Raw genomic sequence first — 14257 nt, forward strand, 5'->3', positions numbered from 1 at the left:
CTGTGCCATCCCATTGTCCTGGCACAACCAAATCCTGACCTTGCTTTAAGTTAAAGAGGAAGCTGCATATAAAATTGGGTGGTTCTATCTTTCACTGTTTAGGAGGAGTTCTTGAACAAACATATGGATGGACAGACTCATTCACAGACAAACTCTCTCACATATATAGTAGATACTTCTCTTAAAGTGAAGTGTAAGAACAGATATGCAGGATTTCCATTGATCTTTGTTTAGACTCGTTAATGGGTGTATAGTCTGCTCGTTTAGTCATGTTATGAAGTTATTGAAAGTGGGGATTCTAGAAGCTTTTGGGTCATATCTCTCTTGACAGCGTAACGGAGTTTGGGCAAATTGTGTATTATGTCCCATTATTCAGTATTCACACTTTCATGACACTTTGGACAGACAAATTCCCTGCCCCAAAGATTTTATAATTGCAACAGAGACAAGACATGACAAGACAAAACTGAAGGAAGAGTTAAAGAAAATGAGGGGGGAGGCTACTAAATAAAGATAAAACACCACACGGTGTGTTAACACATCTTTGGCTGATTGTTGCTTTTTGTTTAATGTGTTCATTCCATTTAGGCCTATGTAGTTTTTGTAACATTCAGCTTTTAACATTAACAATGACACAAGTATTACGAAATATGGCACCAATATGCAATAGAGAGGAAAGTAAGGCATTCCATGATGACTTGCAAACCCAAGAATGTAAATTCCAGTACTAACTGGAGAGGTATGATAAGGGATAGTCAATGCCTGTGATGTTCTTGTTACTGCCTCTGTTGATGGGGAAAAGGAGATGAAACAACCACATTAACTATTTTATGCCCTACCGTTAGATTCCTGATAAAATAATGACAGTTTTCCAATGGCCTATTATGGAAGTAAGAGGATGTCTGGAAATGGTTATTTTAACGTCTCCAACTATTTTATCGTCTGTCTTTGTCATAAAACACTGTGAGGTAGGCCAATTTCATCAAATTTAGAAACAAAATAGCTGGACAAGTGCATACATCTCTTCTGAGATCTGAGGGCTTGATATATGGACCCATGTATCTAATGTCTGAAAGTCATTAAGGATATTTTTAAATCACTCTGTATAAAGTTTCCACTGATATCAATTACCGTAAATTAGCGAAGATAGCATGCATCCAAGTATAACACACACTCATGTATTACTGGAAGTTTTTCTATTGTATGTAAAAAATATATTAGAATACCAGCGGACGTATATAACCCTCAGGTTTTCGTAAAGAACAACAAACGACCAAAATCTGTGTTGGCTTTTCATTAGGTATAAACATAGCATAGAATAATAGGGTATGGTGAATCATCCTTTCTGTTTATGGTACCACTGAAACCCTAAACTGTCTACAGTACTGTAATCGTCCCAACTTTGAAGTTGTCGGCATTCACCAGTACAGCTATTGCTTGCATAAAAGGCAAAACCAGTATAATTTTGCCAGTCAATTAACATATTATCATAGAACAAAGTCATCAACTATCATATCGAAGAGACTTCTGCCGCCTTCATAAAAGAATCTGGTGGTCTTTGATGTGGTTACCACTTGCCAGCTATAAACATTGAAGATTACGACATCATGCAGCCCGATAATATTGGGTCTTGGTATACTGGTAATGAACCAAAGCTGAGGCTGCTGAGCTATAAAAAGCAATAAGCACTACCCTATTACTGGTATATAAGTTTTAAAAGCCAATTGGCCAAATCTAGAAGAAAACCTGGCAAAGTGGGTTCTTGCACAGAGAGATAGCCAACGTGAGGAAACAAGTCTTTAAAAATATTACTACAACATGATACTAGTAAATGAGTAAAAATCAAATAGCATAACAAGTGGACACATATACCCTGTGGATGAGGGGAGGGTGTGGTAGGGAAAAACTTGGACAACCCACAGGCTATATTCTCTAATTTACGGTACCTGATGTGGTGTTTGAGAAGAGGGAATTGCTTTGCTTTTTGCATTCATAGATGGCCTTGATTGTGCTTATTGGTTTTCCTAAACTGTACTTCAGATAAGTACTTCCTTTAAATTGGCTGAGTTTGCTAGAAGACCACTTACTTGACAGCTTAACTGTCTTTAAAAGTTTCAAATCCAGCAGAAAGAAAGCAAGAGTTTTGTTATTACAAAAAATATGAACAATTCATAAAAAAAATCTTTTGATATATTTTTAGAAATGTGTGTTTGAGTCCATTTGTTCAAGATCTCCACCTAAACCATGGGTTCCCAAACTAGGGGACGTGCTCCCCTGGGGGTGTGTGAAGAAATTCCAGGGGGGCACGAGGCAACCCAGTCCCCCCATCAATTACCCCCTCCCCCCCCCCCCAGTTGTGCTGCTATTTTTGTTTTTTGGCCCCGGTCAGTTCTTTTTTTTTTTTTTTTTTTGCTCAACAAGTTTGGTTGCTATGGGGGGGGGGGGAGCATGAGGGTTTCCCAAAAATCAAAAAGGGGGCGTGATGCCGAAAAGTTTGGGAACCACTGACCTAAACAGTCAAAACTTCTGCTTACCATACTTAAAGCAGTAGAACAAGGACTCATTGAAAAAACCAGTGATGTTGTTTGCATTATTCTTTTTTATCCTCTGTGTTACTACCTATCCATAAGGTATTAGATAACGTGGTTAAACCTGGACTTGTCTTCACCAGGAAAAAAAAATAGTATAATTTAACAAGTTCACATCCTACTATAAAGAAGGTAGCTAACTTGTTTTAGTTGGTCCAGGTAAGTATTATGGGGGCATCCTGGCTTCATTTCAACCAGTTAATGTATTATTGCTGTAATTGCTTAATCTTCATTAGGATTGAACTTGTTCGTTAAGAAATGTTAAGGGCCCTTTTTAACTTCTGTGGATGTAATCCACACACCTTCCCAGTGTGGTATGCTGTGCCATCTAGTTGCACTAACATCACGTCTTACAGAGAGAGTGGTGAGTTCTTTCCACATAGAGCCTTAGCTAATAGCCAGCTGACTTCTAGGTCATGCAGTAGAGGTTCATGCACCAAGCTCCACAGGTCCCAGACTCTATTTTAACCACAGATGACCGGGCTCTCTCAGCATTACATAACCTCATGACGTAAGGGGTCATGTCTAAGTTTGGTTTGAAAAGGCATGAAGAAGTTAAAATGTTTATCCAAGCAACATAAACCACTAGGTCTCCAGAAGGGAACTCCTGCCTGTGTTGTCCGTACTGTTAGAGAGGCTTTCTGATGATGAACTTTTTTTAGTCTTTTCACTTCTATAGGAATAAGGAGTGGTAAAAACAGAGTGGGAAATTCTTTGCCAGGTTCATGTGCATTTGACACATAAAGAGATGGCAAGAAAATGTCTAATATAAATAACAAGTAGTAAAAATTGCTAGCAATGTTGTAGCAGTTTTGGTCCCATTATATCAGAAAAAACAACATGAGTAACAGGTTTGATTGCACTAACTTCTGTTGATAAAAGAGATGAGCTTTCAATGTACACAGAACTCTTATTTACGTAAAACACACAAATCTTTTTGAGCTAGTCTGTGAAAGAAATTCTTCGGTATTATCTCTATTCTAAGTGAATTTTTACGTTGATTTATTGACAGTGTCAGTGAAATCCCAGGTTATTGGATGTCAATGTGCAATTTATAGATGGTTAAATCATCAGCTGCATATCATATGTTCATTGTTTTAACAGAGGTTCTTCAGACATCAAAGCTGTACTTGGTTCAGTTCCTCCTCTGTCTTTTGCCAAGAGAAAAATTTAATTCTTTGCACTTTATCTTTTTATCGTGGATTAAAGACCTATGAAGCCATTTACTCTAAAGTGATTTTTTCTTTTAAGAGCTCCTATTTACTTTAAATGAGAATAGCTGAAAAACCAAAGTTCATGTTGCTTAACTTGTACTGTATAAATAGACCCTCAAACTCATAGTACATTATTCTTGTGAATGCTTTTTCTAGAAAACCAGGAACTGCACAGTAAGTGATTGGCTGTTATATTTGCTCTCTCTTTTAATTTTGTTCTTTAATTATAAAGTTGTGCATCATTTGTAAAAAGCTTATGATAGAAATGTAATATAAATATTTTATTTATATGTATTAAAAGTTAGAATTCTGTTTATTGCCACATTCGTTATTTACATTCTCTTCTCAACTGATATGTGGGGGTGAAAAAAAATCACTTTCTTAGAAGCAAGTATCTAGAAAACTTTTACGATTATGTTTGCATGCAACCTGATGAGATTTGCCTGAAATGTGCTGCTTTTTTGGGGTGCCATGTTGAGGAGGGTGGAGAGCAGGAGAAATTCCAGAAATTAACTTGATTTAGACGTGAGTAAAGAATAATTAAGAAGTGTATTTATGAGCACTGAAGCCACTATAAACCACTACAAATATTTTACAAATTAAGACATTTAAGCATTCCTTTATATAGCCAATGTGTAGTACTGCATCATAAAGATCTTACCTGCTTCAGAATGCTATTATGGTAATTCTTTTAATAATTTTACACAGCCTAGGAACTGGACTATGCTGCTGCTCCGAATAGTCAACACCTTTGTGTTGGTGTTACCTCTAGTGACAACTTCTAATTCAAATCCTGATCAGGCTGTGCAAAAATTGGAACAGGATGAACCTCCTCCGAATGGGTTACAAGAAAGTGTTGGAGTGGAAGGCACTAAGGTGGTACCAGTAGATCCAGAGTTGCTAGGTTAGTCCCATTCCTGGGTCAGACCCTAGCTCAGCCCACAATCTTGCAGTCTAGGTACTGCAGCATGGTTCCCAGACACCATTTGCTGGGGTTTGGGCTTCTGTCCCTCAGCTGGACAGGCGCCCTCTGGTCAGCCAGGGCTGGGTGGGGTTGCCAGATGATTTCAACAAAAATACCGGGCACACTTGACATGACATCACAATTGACATTACATCTTATTGAGAAAATACCGGACATTTCTATTTTCTCATTTCTATTTTCTCAATTTGTTTCCTGAACAGAAAGCTCAAATACTGGATTGTCTGGTTCAAAACCAGACACCTGGCAACCCTACTGGGTAAACGGTCCTCTCCAGCTATCAGCTGGAGTCTCAGGCTACCGGGGGAAGGGAGGCCAAAGAAGTCCCCTCCTTGGGGCTCCTTCCCTTCCCCTACCCTCCCCCCGCCCAGCTGTCTCTGGCAATGCTGTCATTCCTTTTCTCAGTTTTTCTGATGTTTTCCTTGTCTGTTCTGGTCTCATTTCATTCCAACTTCTTCTCCCTCTCTCCCCTTTCTCCCAGCAGGGAAGGCTTTTGTAAAAGGCCCGGTAGCAGCCTCTAGTGACATCAACAGGCCCTATCTGATTTATAGCAGCCCTGTCTCCGCTGCTCCTGGTTACCCTGAAGTAATCTTCTCTTAATTAGCCAGTGCCATTGCTGCCATTTACAGCTGCTTTACTCTCTAATCTAGCCCTCCGCCATGACCCTCTCACACCAGGTATAGAGATATTTATTTATGGCTCACCAGTTGATCTGATTGTGGTTAAAAAAATGGATGTACAAGTCAAAATGTGTAGCTTTGGAACTTGAACAAAAAGATTTGTCAAGCATGAAAAATCTGAAGATCTTCAATTTACATCATCTACATGTTTTGTTAGTCTTTAAGTCACTGCAAGACTATTTGTTGCTTCTTAATTCATTGATAATTACAAAAACACTGAGATGGAACTAGTGGTGTTGTTCAAAATCAAATAAAGATCAGTTACAATTTGAAACAGAGTGCTTTTAAATTGGTGATTTCCTCTAGAGCCTTTTACCCCCAGACCACCTGTTTTTAATCTGATCCAGATTGGTGGTATCTCAAAAATGTTACCCGCTAAAGTCCTGTGGTCTAGGTGAAATGACCTGCTTGTTTCAGTGCATTTCTTAGTAAATAAATAACACTTTTCTGGGTGGCCACAACTGGTATTTGTGATGATGAATAGTCTAGTACAGGCAGTCCCCAGGTTACGTACAAGATAGGGACTGTAGGTTTGTTCTTAAGTTGAATCTGTATGTAAGTCGGAACTGGCGTCAGCCACTGCTGAAACTGATCAGTTTCAACCGCGGCTGAATCTGGACACCAGTTCTGACTTACATATAGATTCAACTTAAGAAACCCAGGCGTCCCCAAGTCAGCTGCTGCTGAAACTGATCAGCGGCTGATTCCAGGAAGCCTGGGGCAGAGCAACTCTGCCTTGGGCTTCCTGTAGTCAGCCGCTGGTCAGTTTCAGCAGCGGCTGACTTGGGGATGCCTGGGGCAGAGCAGCTGGGGTGCTGCTGGGTTGCTCCAGTAGCGCGGCTCCTCGGCGCTACTGGAGCAACCCAGCAGCACCCCAGCTGCTCTGCCCCAGGCATCCTGATTCAGCCGCTGCTGAAACTGACCAGCAGTGGCTGAATCAGGACACCTGGGGGAGAGCAGCTGCGGTGCTGCTGGGTTGGTCCGGAGCGGCGCTGCGGGATCAACCCGGCAGCGCCCCAGCTGCTCTACCCCAGGGGTAGGCAAGAAAAGCCTGGTCTGCTGGGGGGGGGCACTAGCTGCACCCCCCCAGCAGACCAGGGAGACGGGGGTGGCGGGACCGCCCAAGTCCTCCACGGCTTTGCTCCGTCTCCCTGGTCTGCTGACCTGGGGGACGTGGAGCAAAGCCGCAGAGCACGCAGGCAGCGGGACAGTGCAGGCGCGCCACGGCTGTCCCACTGCTGGCATGCTCCGAGGCTTTGCTCCCCATCTCCCTGGGCTGTCCCGCTGCAGGCGTGCTCCAAGGCTTTGCTCCCCGTCTCCCTGCAGACCAGGGAGACGGGGAGCAGTTTTTCTCGGCCCGGAGGATGGGGGCGGCGCATCTGGGTGTCCCGCCGCTCCCGTCCTCCGGGGCGAGAAGCCCCGTTCATAACTGCAGATCCGACATAAGTCGGATCCGCGTAACTCGGGGACTGCCTGTATTGTCAAACCCAGAAAAAGCTGAATTGGCACTGAAGAGACGCAGACCCTCTCAGAGGTGCAGGCAGAGGCAGCGGGTGAAGAGGCATTCAGCCCACCCTCTAGAAGTTACTATAAATAGGTATGCAGTAATTGCACTGTACATAGTATTTATTTGTATTACAAAATCACTTATAGTCCCCAACTGAGATCCGAATACCATCGGATTAGGCACTCTACACAAAATGTGGTGAGAGAAAATCTCCACCCTGAAGAACATGCAAACTCATTAGATGAAAGAGAAAGAAAGACAGGAGGGCTGTGTCTAGACTGGCAAGTTTTTCCGCAAAATCATCTGCTTTTGTGGAAAAACTTGCCAGCTGTCTACACTGGCCGCTTGAATTTCCGCAAAAGCACTGATGATCTCATGTAAGATTGTCAGTGCTTTTGCGGAAATACTATGCTGCTCCCATTCGGGCAAAAGTGGTGATCGGGGCTTTTTTGCGGAAAAGCGCTTTTGCGGAAAAGCGTCCTGCCAATCTAGACAAGCTTTTCCGAAAATGCTTTTAACTGAAAACTTTTCCGTTAAAAGCATTTCCGGAAAATCATGCCAGTGTAGACGTAACTGAGCAGTATTTCCTTTTAGAAGTGGGTAATGGAGGCTCAAAGAATTAAGGACTAGAGTCACTAGATTTTCAAAAAAGCGATCTCCCACTTTAGCCCATATCTTCAAAACAGTGCACTACGTGCTGATTTTTTGTAGAAAATTCAGTTGCACATGTCACAAGGATTGTGTTTAATATCCTGAAAATTTCAACCCAAATCTGGATGCTGGGCACTTACAAATCTGGTTCCAAAGTTTTTTGAAATTATGGCTTCATCTGTACGTGCTGAGAAATGTCAGAATTCCTATTGCACTCTACTGTTTTCATAAAGAAGTGAACCCAAACCAAACTTCTGAGCACTTTTCAGCTATTTCGATGCTAAGCAGAGCTATTAAGCTTGGCTCTCAATCAAGATGTGACCTTCTCCCAAAATTCATAATCTTCTTTTTGCTCATCTAATCTTTGGGCAGCTCTAATGATGACAGCAATCACAAACTCTGACAATGCCTACTAATTCAGTTGCTTACTTGCTTTAATAAAGAAGTGAACCCAAACCAAACTTCTGAGCACTTTTCAGCTATTTCGATGCTAAGCAGAGCAATTAAGCTTGGCTCTCAATCAGGATGTGACCTTCTCCCAAAATTCATAATCTTCTTTTTGCTCATCTAATCTTTGGGCAGCTCTAATGATGACAGCAATCACAAACTCTGACAATGCCTACTAATTCAGTTGCTTACTTGCTTTATTTTCCTCTCTTCCTTTTCCCTGAATAAAGACAGTGGATTGCAAGCATTTCGATGTTTTCCCGAGCTTTCAGGAATGGATGGATCCCCTGGACCTGAAGGAGACAGAGGTAAAGAAGGACCAAAGGGACACTGTGGAGGCAGAGGTCAGCAGAGCGCTTCCGTTGAGGGAGGGTAAAGAAGGAACCCAACAGGGCAGGCAGAGAGGTTCTATGGTTGTTTGAATGGTTTTCATTGCATGAATGTTCCAGTTGGGCTTCAGTGCTTCTGTCTGACAGAGGGAGAAATATTCAAAGATGGACACTGGGGAAGTCAGACTGTCTGGTTTGCAGGCGAGGGAAGTGAGTGAGCCTGCCGGGTTAGTACAAGTCAGTCAGAAAGAGAAGAACCTTATCCTTTCCTTATCTTTGGGTATGGCCTCAACACCTCCATTTTAAATTTGTATTTTCTCTTCCTGGAGAACCGAGAAATCCAAACCAGTATCGCTCATATTGCACCTGTGACCATTACTAGTTCTGGAGAGGACTTCTCCAGCTATATTAAAGCTTTAAGAAAACCTTCTATATTTTAATGAGATGCAGTAAGAACAAAGCCATTTTTTTATCCTTCAGAACTCGAGCTTTTTAAAACTGAAATAAGCAATTTGGAAGAAAATGTGAACTTTCTGAAAGCTACTGTCGGCAAAATCCAAAAAGGTAAGGCAAAGTGCTGTACAAAGAGAGGAAGATCTAGATCCCTACCTCCTCAGAGAGAACAAGGGTTCATATCTGGTGTCTTTTCTTGGCTTCCTGCTATTTGTTCATACTCCAAACTTCTATGTACTTGCTGGATATTTTAGTAAAGTAGCTCAGTTCGACTATATGAGAATTACAACTCCAATTATCTCATGTGTATAGGCAGCCTAGGCAGGTCTCTACTTTGGGGTGAGTAGACGAGTCTATCATGTGGAAATGGCCATGGAATTCTGTGCTAAAAGAATCCCATCCAGAGTACACTGGAGCAAAGATGACGTGGCTTTGATAGGATCTATTTTGTTTCTGAAATGTTCTTTGATTGGTTCTGTGACTAAAAGAGAATGACGACAGGATTATGCCATATGCTGTATCTAGCACTAGGGGCCTGGCCTCATAAAATGTACTGCAGTGATGTTCCCTAACACTCTACCTGACAGTAGTGCAGAATTTTAGGCTAGCCCTGGTTCATTGTATTCATACTTGGGTACTATGTTGAACACCTATTATGGCACTGGGAAAATAAAAACTTGCTAGATAAGGTACAAACTGAATATATGTCTTTACTGGCATCCAAAAAACCAGTCATACTGTGTGAACCTCAAGCTAATATTTTTTTTCCGAGATTGTGATAGCCTACAGAATAAATCAACAAAAATATCAGTATCACACTCTAAGGTCCTAGCACCTGTTTCTCTCATGTAAAGAATTGTGTGAAAATATGTAACTTACATGTACTGTACTTTTGTCCATTTCTAGCTCATTCTTTTGGAAATGGTGTTAGCATTGGGAAAAAAACATTTGTAGCCAATGGGTCTGTAGGTGACATGGAGACTGCCAAAACCACATGTACTAAAGCTGGTGGCCTGCTTGCTTCTCCAAGGAATTCTGCAGAGAACAGTGCCATCCAACAAATTGTAGTTCATCTTAAGAAAACAGCAGTTCTTGGAATAACCGATATACAAACAGAAGGCATATTTAAGTATCTAACTGGTGAAGCCATCAGATACTCAAATTGGGCTCAAAATGAACCAAATAATGCTGGTGGAGCTGAACACTGCGTGGAACTGTATACTGATGGCAAATGGAATGACAGAGCCTGTAAGGACAAACTGTTAATAATCTGTGAATTTTAGTCTCCCTGTCCTTGTGGTTTTCATTAAAATCCGTTGGTGCAAGTGGGGTTGCTACGTAAATAATTCTATAAGCCTGTTGATTTACTATAGTATTGCATATTGAATAATGCGCTGCATCAGCGATAAGAAGGTATAGATATGCTGAATCTTGTTGCTATTTCTATGGTGGCCGATACCATTTTGCTGCAATAAAGCAATCAAAGCTCTTTGATTTGTGTACTGAGCTGGTTAAAACTGCAGAACACTATGTAAGTATCCATTTTTCACATAACAAATAGTTCCCCATCATAGCTGATTTCTTGTAAGTCTGAAACTGACAGAGAACAAGGACCAGGGTTGTCTCTAATTTAAAAGGTCACAAGAGCCCCATTTTGTTGTACAAAGTTCCAGGAGAATGAGACTTAGCTTTATGAGTAAACGAGAAGTGTCACCCAGTGTTGCTCGGGATGGGGAGCAGATGTCAGGACAAGGGCTCAGGCATGTGGAGTACTTGGGGCATGGGGGTGCAGGAAAAAGTGTTTGAACTTGTGGCAAGCTCAGGGAAGGGGGCTGGTGGGTGTGTGGTGTGGTGCAGGAGTCAGGGTTTGAATATGTGGAAGGACTCAGGACATGGATCTGAGAATATGGAGGGATGCTGGAGTTAGAGTTGGGCAGTGAGTAGGAGCTCAGGGCAGAGGCTGGGAGAATGGGAGGGTGAAGGAACAAGCAGGGGCTCCCTGTGGTGGAGGCCATGCTGACCCGGAGGCAGATCTCTGGAGTTTCCAGCCGATAGAAGCTGAGAATTTTTGCAGGGATCAGGGACAGTGTAGGAAGCCTTCTCCCTCCCTTCTCATGTCCGTTTCCCCTCCCTCTCCCTCTCATGCCTGGAACACAGCCACATGGAGCAGCAAGCAGCCTGCAGCAGAAAGTCTGCCTCCGGTTTCTTCTTGTAAGTTCCTCCCAGCCAGAGCCTGCCTCTGGCACTCCAGCCCCTCCCTTCCCCAGCCCTCTGCTCTGCCCTCCAAATAACCAAACCCTCTGCCCTCGCTTGCACCCATACCCCCTCTGGTACCCCAATCCCCCACCCCAGATCACAATCCCCTCCTATCCTAGGTCACATCCCAAAATCCTGCATCCTGTCCCCTGCCCTAGGTCACAACTTCCTCCTTCACCCAAACGCCGTCCCAGACCCATTCTCCCTTCTGCACCCCAATCCCATCCCCCAAGCTCCCTCTGCACCCAGCCTCCATCCTAGACCCCAGAATTCCTCCATTAACATCCTGGAAGAGTGTGGCCCTCAACCACATTCCAAAATCATGGAGTGGCCCCCCTGTCAAAAAGTATTGTCCAAAAAACAAAAATACAACTATTATCCCATCCTAGGAGCTGCTGTAATATGAATTTAAAAAGGAGCCCCCTGTGAAGCTGCAAATAAGGTCTCATGGGAGGCGAGGTTTTGTAAAAGTCAAGTTAAAATCAAAGGGCCAGAATGTTTAACAATTGACATCAATGCGAGTAGGAAGGAGTCCAAAATTCACAGGAAAATAACAGGAAATTTTAGGGTGTAACAGTTGTTTGTTGGCAACTAAACCCATTTAGGCACTGAATTTATTTTTGAAAAGGGGTCATGTAAGATGTACACACAAAGCTCTACCACCCTCCATTTAGACCCTGACTCTTAGCAATGTTGTCACTATCATGGTCCTATGTATCAGAAAAACAAGATGGTAACAGATTCGATGGGGCTAACTTCTGTTGATAAAAGACATGAGCTTTTGAGGTACCCAGAGCTCTTGCTTAGGTAATACAAATCTGTTGGATCATTCTGAAGAATTTCTTTTACACCGTGGCTCAGTCCTTGAGGCGAACTTTTAAGCTGACTCATCGGCAGGGTCAGTGATATCCAAGGCTATCAGATCTTAATGTGAAATGTATATATCTTTACATTGTCAGCTGTATATTACATGTTCATTATTTAGACAGAGGTTCTTCATAAGTCAAAGTTTCAGCTGGTTCAGTTCCTCCTTTGTGATTTGCCAAGAAGAAAAATGCAATTCTTTGTACTTTATCCTTTTTATCATGGTTTATAGATCTGTGAAGCCATTTCCTGGAAAGTCATTTTTTTTCTTAAATAAATAAGAGCTATTTACTGTAAATGAGAACAGCTGAGAGAAACGAAAGTTCAGGTTGCTAAAGGTATTTTATATAAATAGAACCTCAACCTGATACAGGCTAGACCTCTCCCTGACATGGCCCCCGAGCCACCCAGCCTCCTGTCTCTGGCGTCCTCTTTCTTCTTTCCTGTTCTGCTGCCTCTGGTCCCAGCCCCGGGCTGCCTTTGGCATCTGGGGTTCTCCAGCCCTGGCCTGCACTGCCACAAGTGGCCACTTTTCACCATCCTTGCACTGCCAAGGGCCTCCACACTTTTTCAGCCCCTGACTTCACACTGCCGCTGGCTGTTGAGGTTCTTCAGCTCCGAGATGCCAGAGGCAGCCTGGCTTCTAAATTTCCTGGCACTGTGCTGCCACGGTTCTCTTGGTCCTGGTCCCAGCACTGCTGTGAGGCTCCTCCACTGTCCCCCATCCCAGCTGGGATGCTGGCCTCCTGACACTAGGCTCTGGGGTTCTCTGGTCCAGGAGCATCCGTGGTCCCGTTGGACCACGGATGTTGCCGAACCAGAGAGTACTGGTTTTCAGAGGTGCAAACTGTAGTACATTAGTTCTGTGAATGCTTTCTCTAGAAAACCAGGAATGGCACAATAAGTAACTGGAAGGTATATTTGTTCTCTCTTTTAATTTTGTTCTATAATTGTAAAGTTGTACATTTTTGTAAAAAGCTTGTGATAGAAATTCACTTCAAATATTGTATTCATATATATTAAAAGGTAGAATTCTGTTTATTTCCACATTGATGAGGCATACGGGATCTATCGGAAAAGGCTTTCATAAGTGAAAGATAGGCCTCTAGACTACCACTTTTCTCCGACAAAGCTCCGTGCCAAAAAAAAGCATCGGCCATTTTTATGCTAATGAAGCGTGGGATATTTAAATCCCCACTTCATTAGCAATTTCGACTTGACTACTCTGCATCCCTCTTCCGGCAGAGGGGTGCAGCGTAGACATACCCTAAGATCAGTAGATGTAACTGGACTTACTACTTAAATAATTATGTAATCTTGTTGATTTACTATAGAGTCCCATATTCAATACTGTGCTGCATCAGCAATAGAAAGATATAGATATGCTGAATCTTGCTGCTGTTTCTATTGTGGGTGATGTAATTGTGTAGCAATAAAGCAATCAATCCACTTTGGTTTGTGTACTGAGATGGTTATAAGAGCAGAAGACTGTGTATGAAGCCTAGCCCTAATCTTTGAGCTGACACTGAAGGTCTCAGTTCAGACAATGGTGATGTTTGTGCCTAGAAAGCAGGGACTTTACAGCAGCTGCATAGATGTCCTAGAGGAACATCACAATACTCATGATCCAGGGGCAAACAGGCATGCGAAGGTGCGGACTGGGCCAGGAGCCAGGGAGTTGGACTCATGACCTCCTGAGGTCTCTTCCTGCCCTAGGATTCTATGATTCTAGGGGCATGCAGCTCCCTCCCAGCCCATTAACTTTCCCTTTCTTCAAATGGGGTCAGGCAGAGAACTCATTAAAAGTGTCCTCCTGGGGTCATCAGAAACCTGGGAGATGTCCTGGGGGATTGGACCAGCTCCTGGCACTCAGGCATCCTTGTCTGGCTGGCCTACTCCTCCATAGCATCGTCATCCTCCTCCTCTGCCACTCTGCCCTCCTGCAGTCTGATGCCAGACATGTCTTAGCTGGACTCGATGATGATGGTGGGGAAGGTGATCAGCTCCCCCTCCCAGGATGGCATCAAGCTACTCATAGTAGCACAGCAGGTGTGCAGTGCCACCCCAAAGCGATGTCTCTGCTCCCCGGCCTGGCTCAGCTCTTTGACTTTGAGTCTGTGGGAGGCTCTGGAAGCCAATTAGTTCAAATTAGTAGCACCAGAGCATCCGAATTAACAGTATTTCAAATGTACACGTTAGGAATTAGCATTATTCCTAATGAAAAGCAGGGGGACGGAGTCCAAATTTTGTGGCCTGTCATTCCAAAATAATGGGCTTGGTAGTGTG

The 14257-nt window shown here is 43.1% G+C and overlaps 1 protein-coding gene across 4 annotated transcripts in view; it reads left to right on the plus strand.

Moving 5' to 3' along the window:
* Positions 1-14257, plus strand: part of LOC102459497 (uncharacterized) — a 37140-nt gene that overhangs the window by 6940 nt on the left and 15943 nt on the right. For all 4 annotated transcript variants that reach the window (XM_075934782.1, XM_075934781.1, XM_075934783.1 and 1 more), the window contains exons 6-7: positions 8300-8377; positions 8879-8962. In XM_075934782.1, the coding sequence (XP_075790897.1) occupies positions 8300-8377; positions 8879-8962 (162 nt within the window). The remainder of the gene's footprint in view (positions 1-8299; positions 8378-8878; positions 8963-14257) is intronic.

This window comes from Pelodiscus sinensis, chromosome 8 (assembly GCF_049634645.1).
Source record: "Pelodiscus sinensis isolate JC-2024 chromosome 8, ASM4963464v1, whole genome shotgun sequence".
Taxonomy (NCBI): Eukaryota; Metazoa; Chordata; order Testudines; family Trionychidae; genus Pelodiscus; species Pelodiscus sinensis.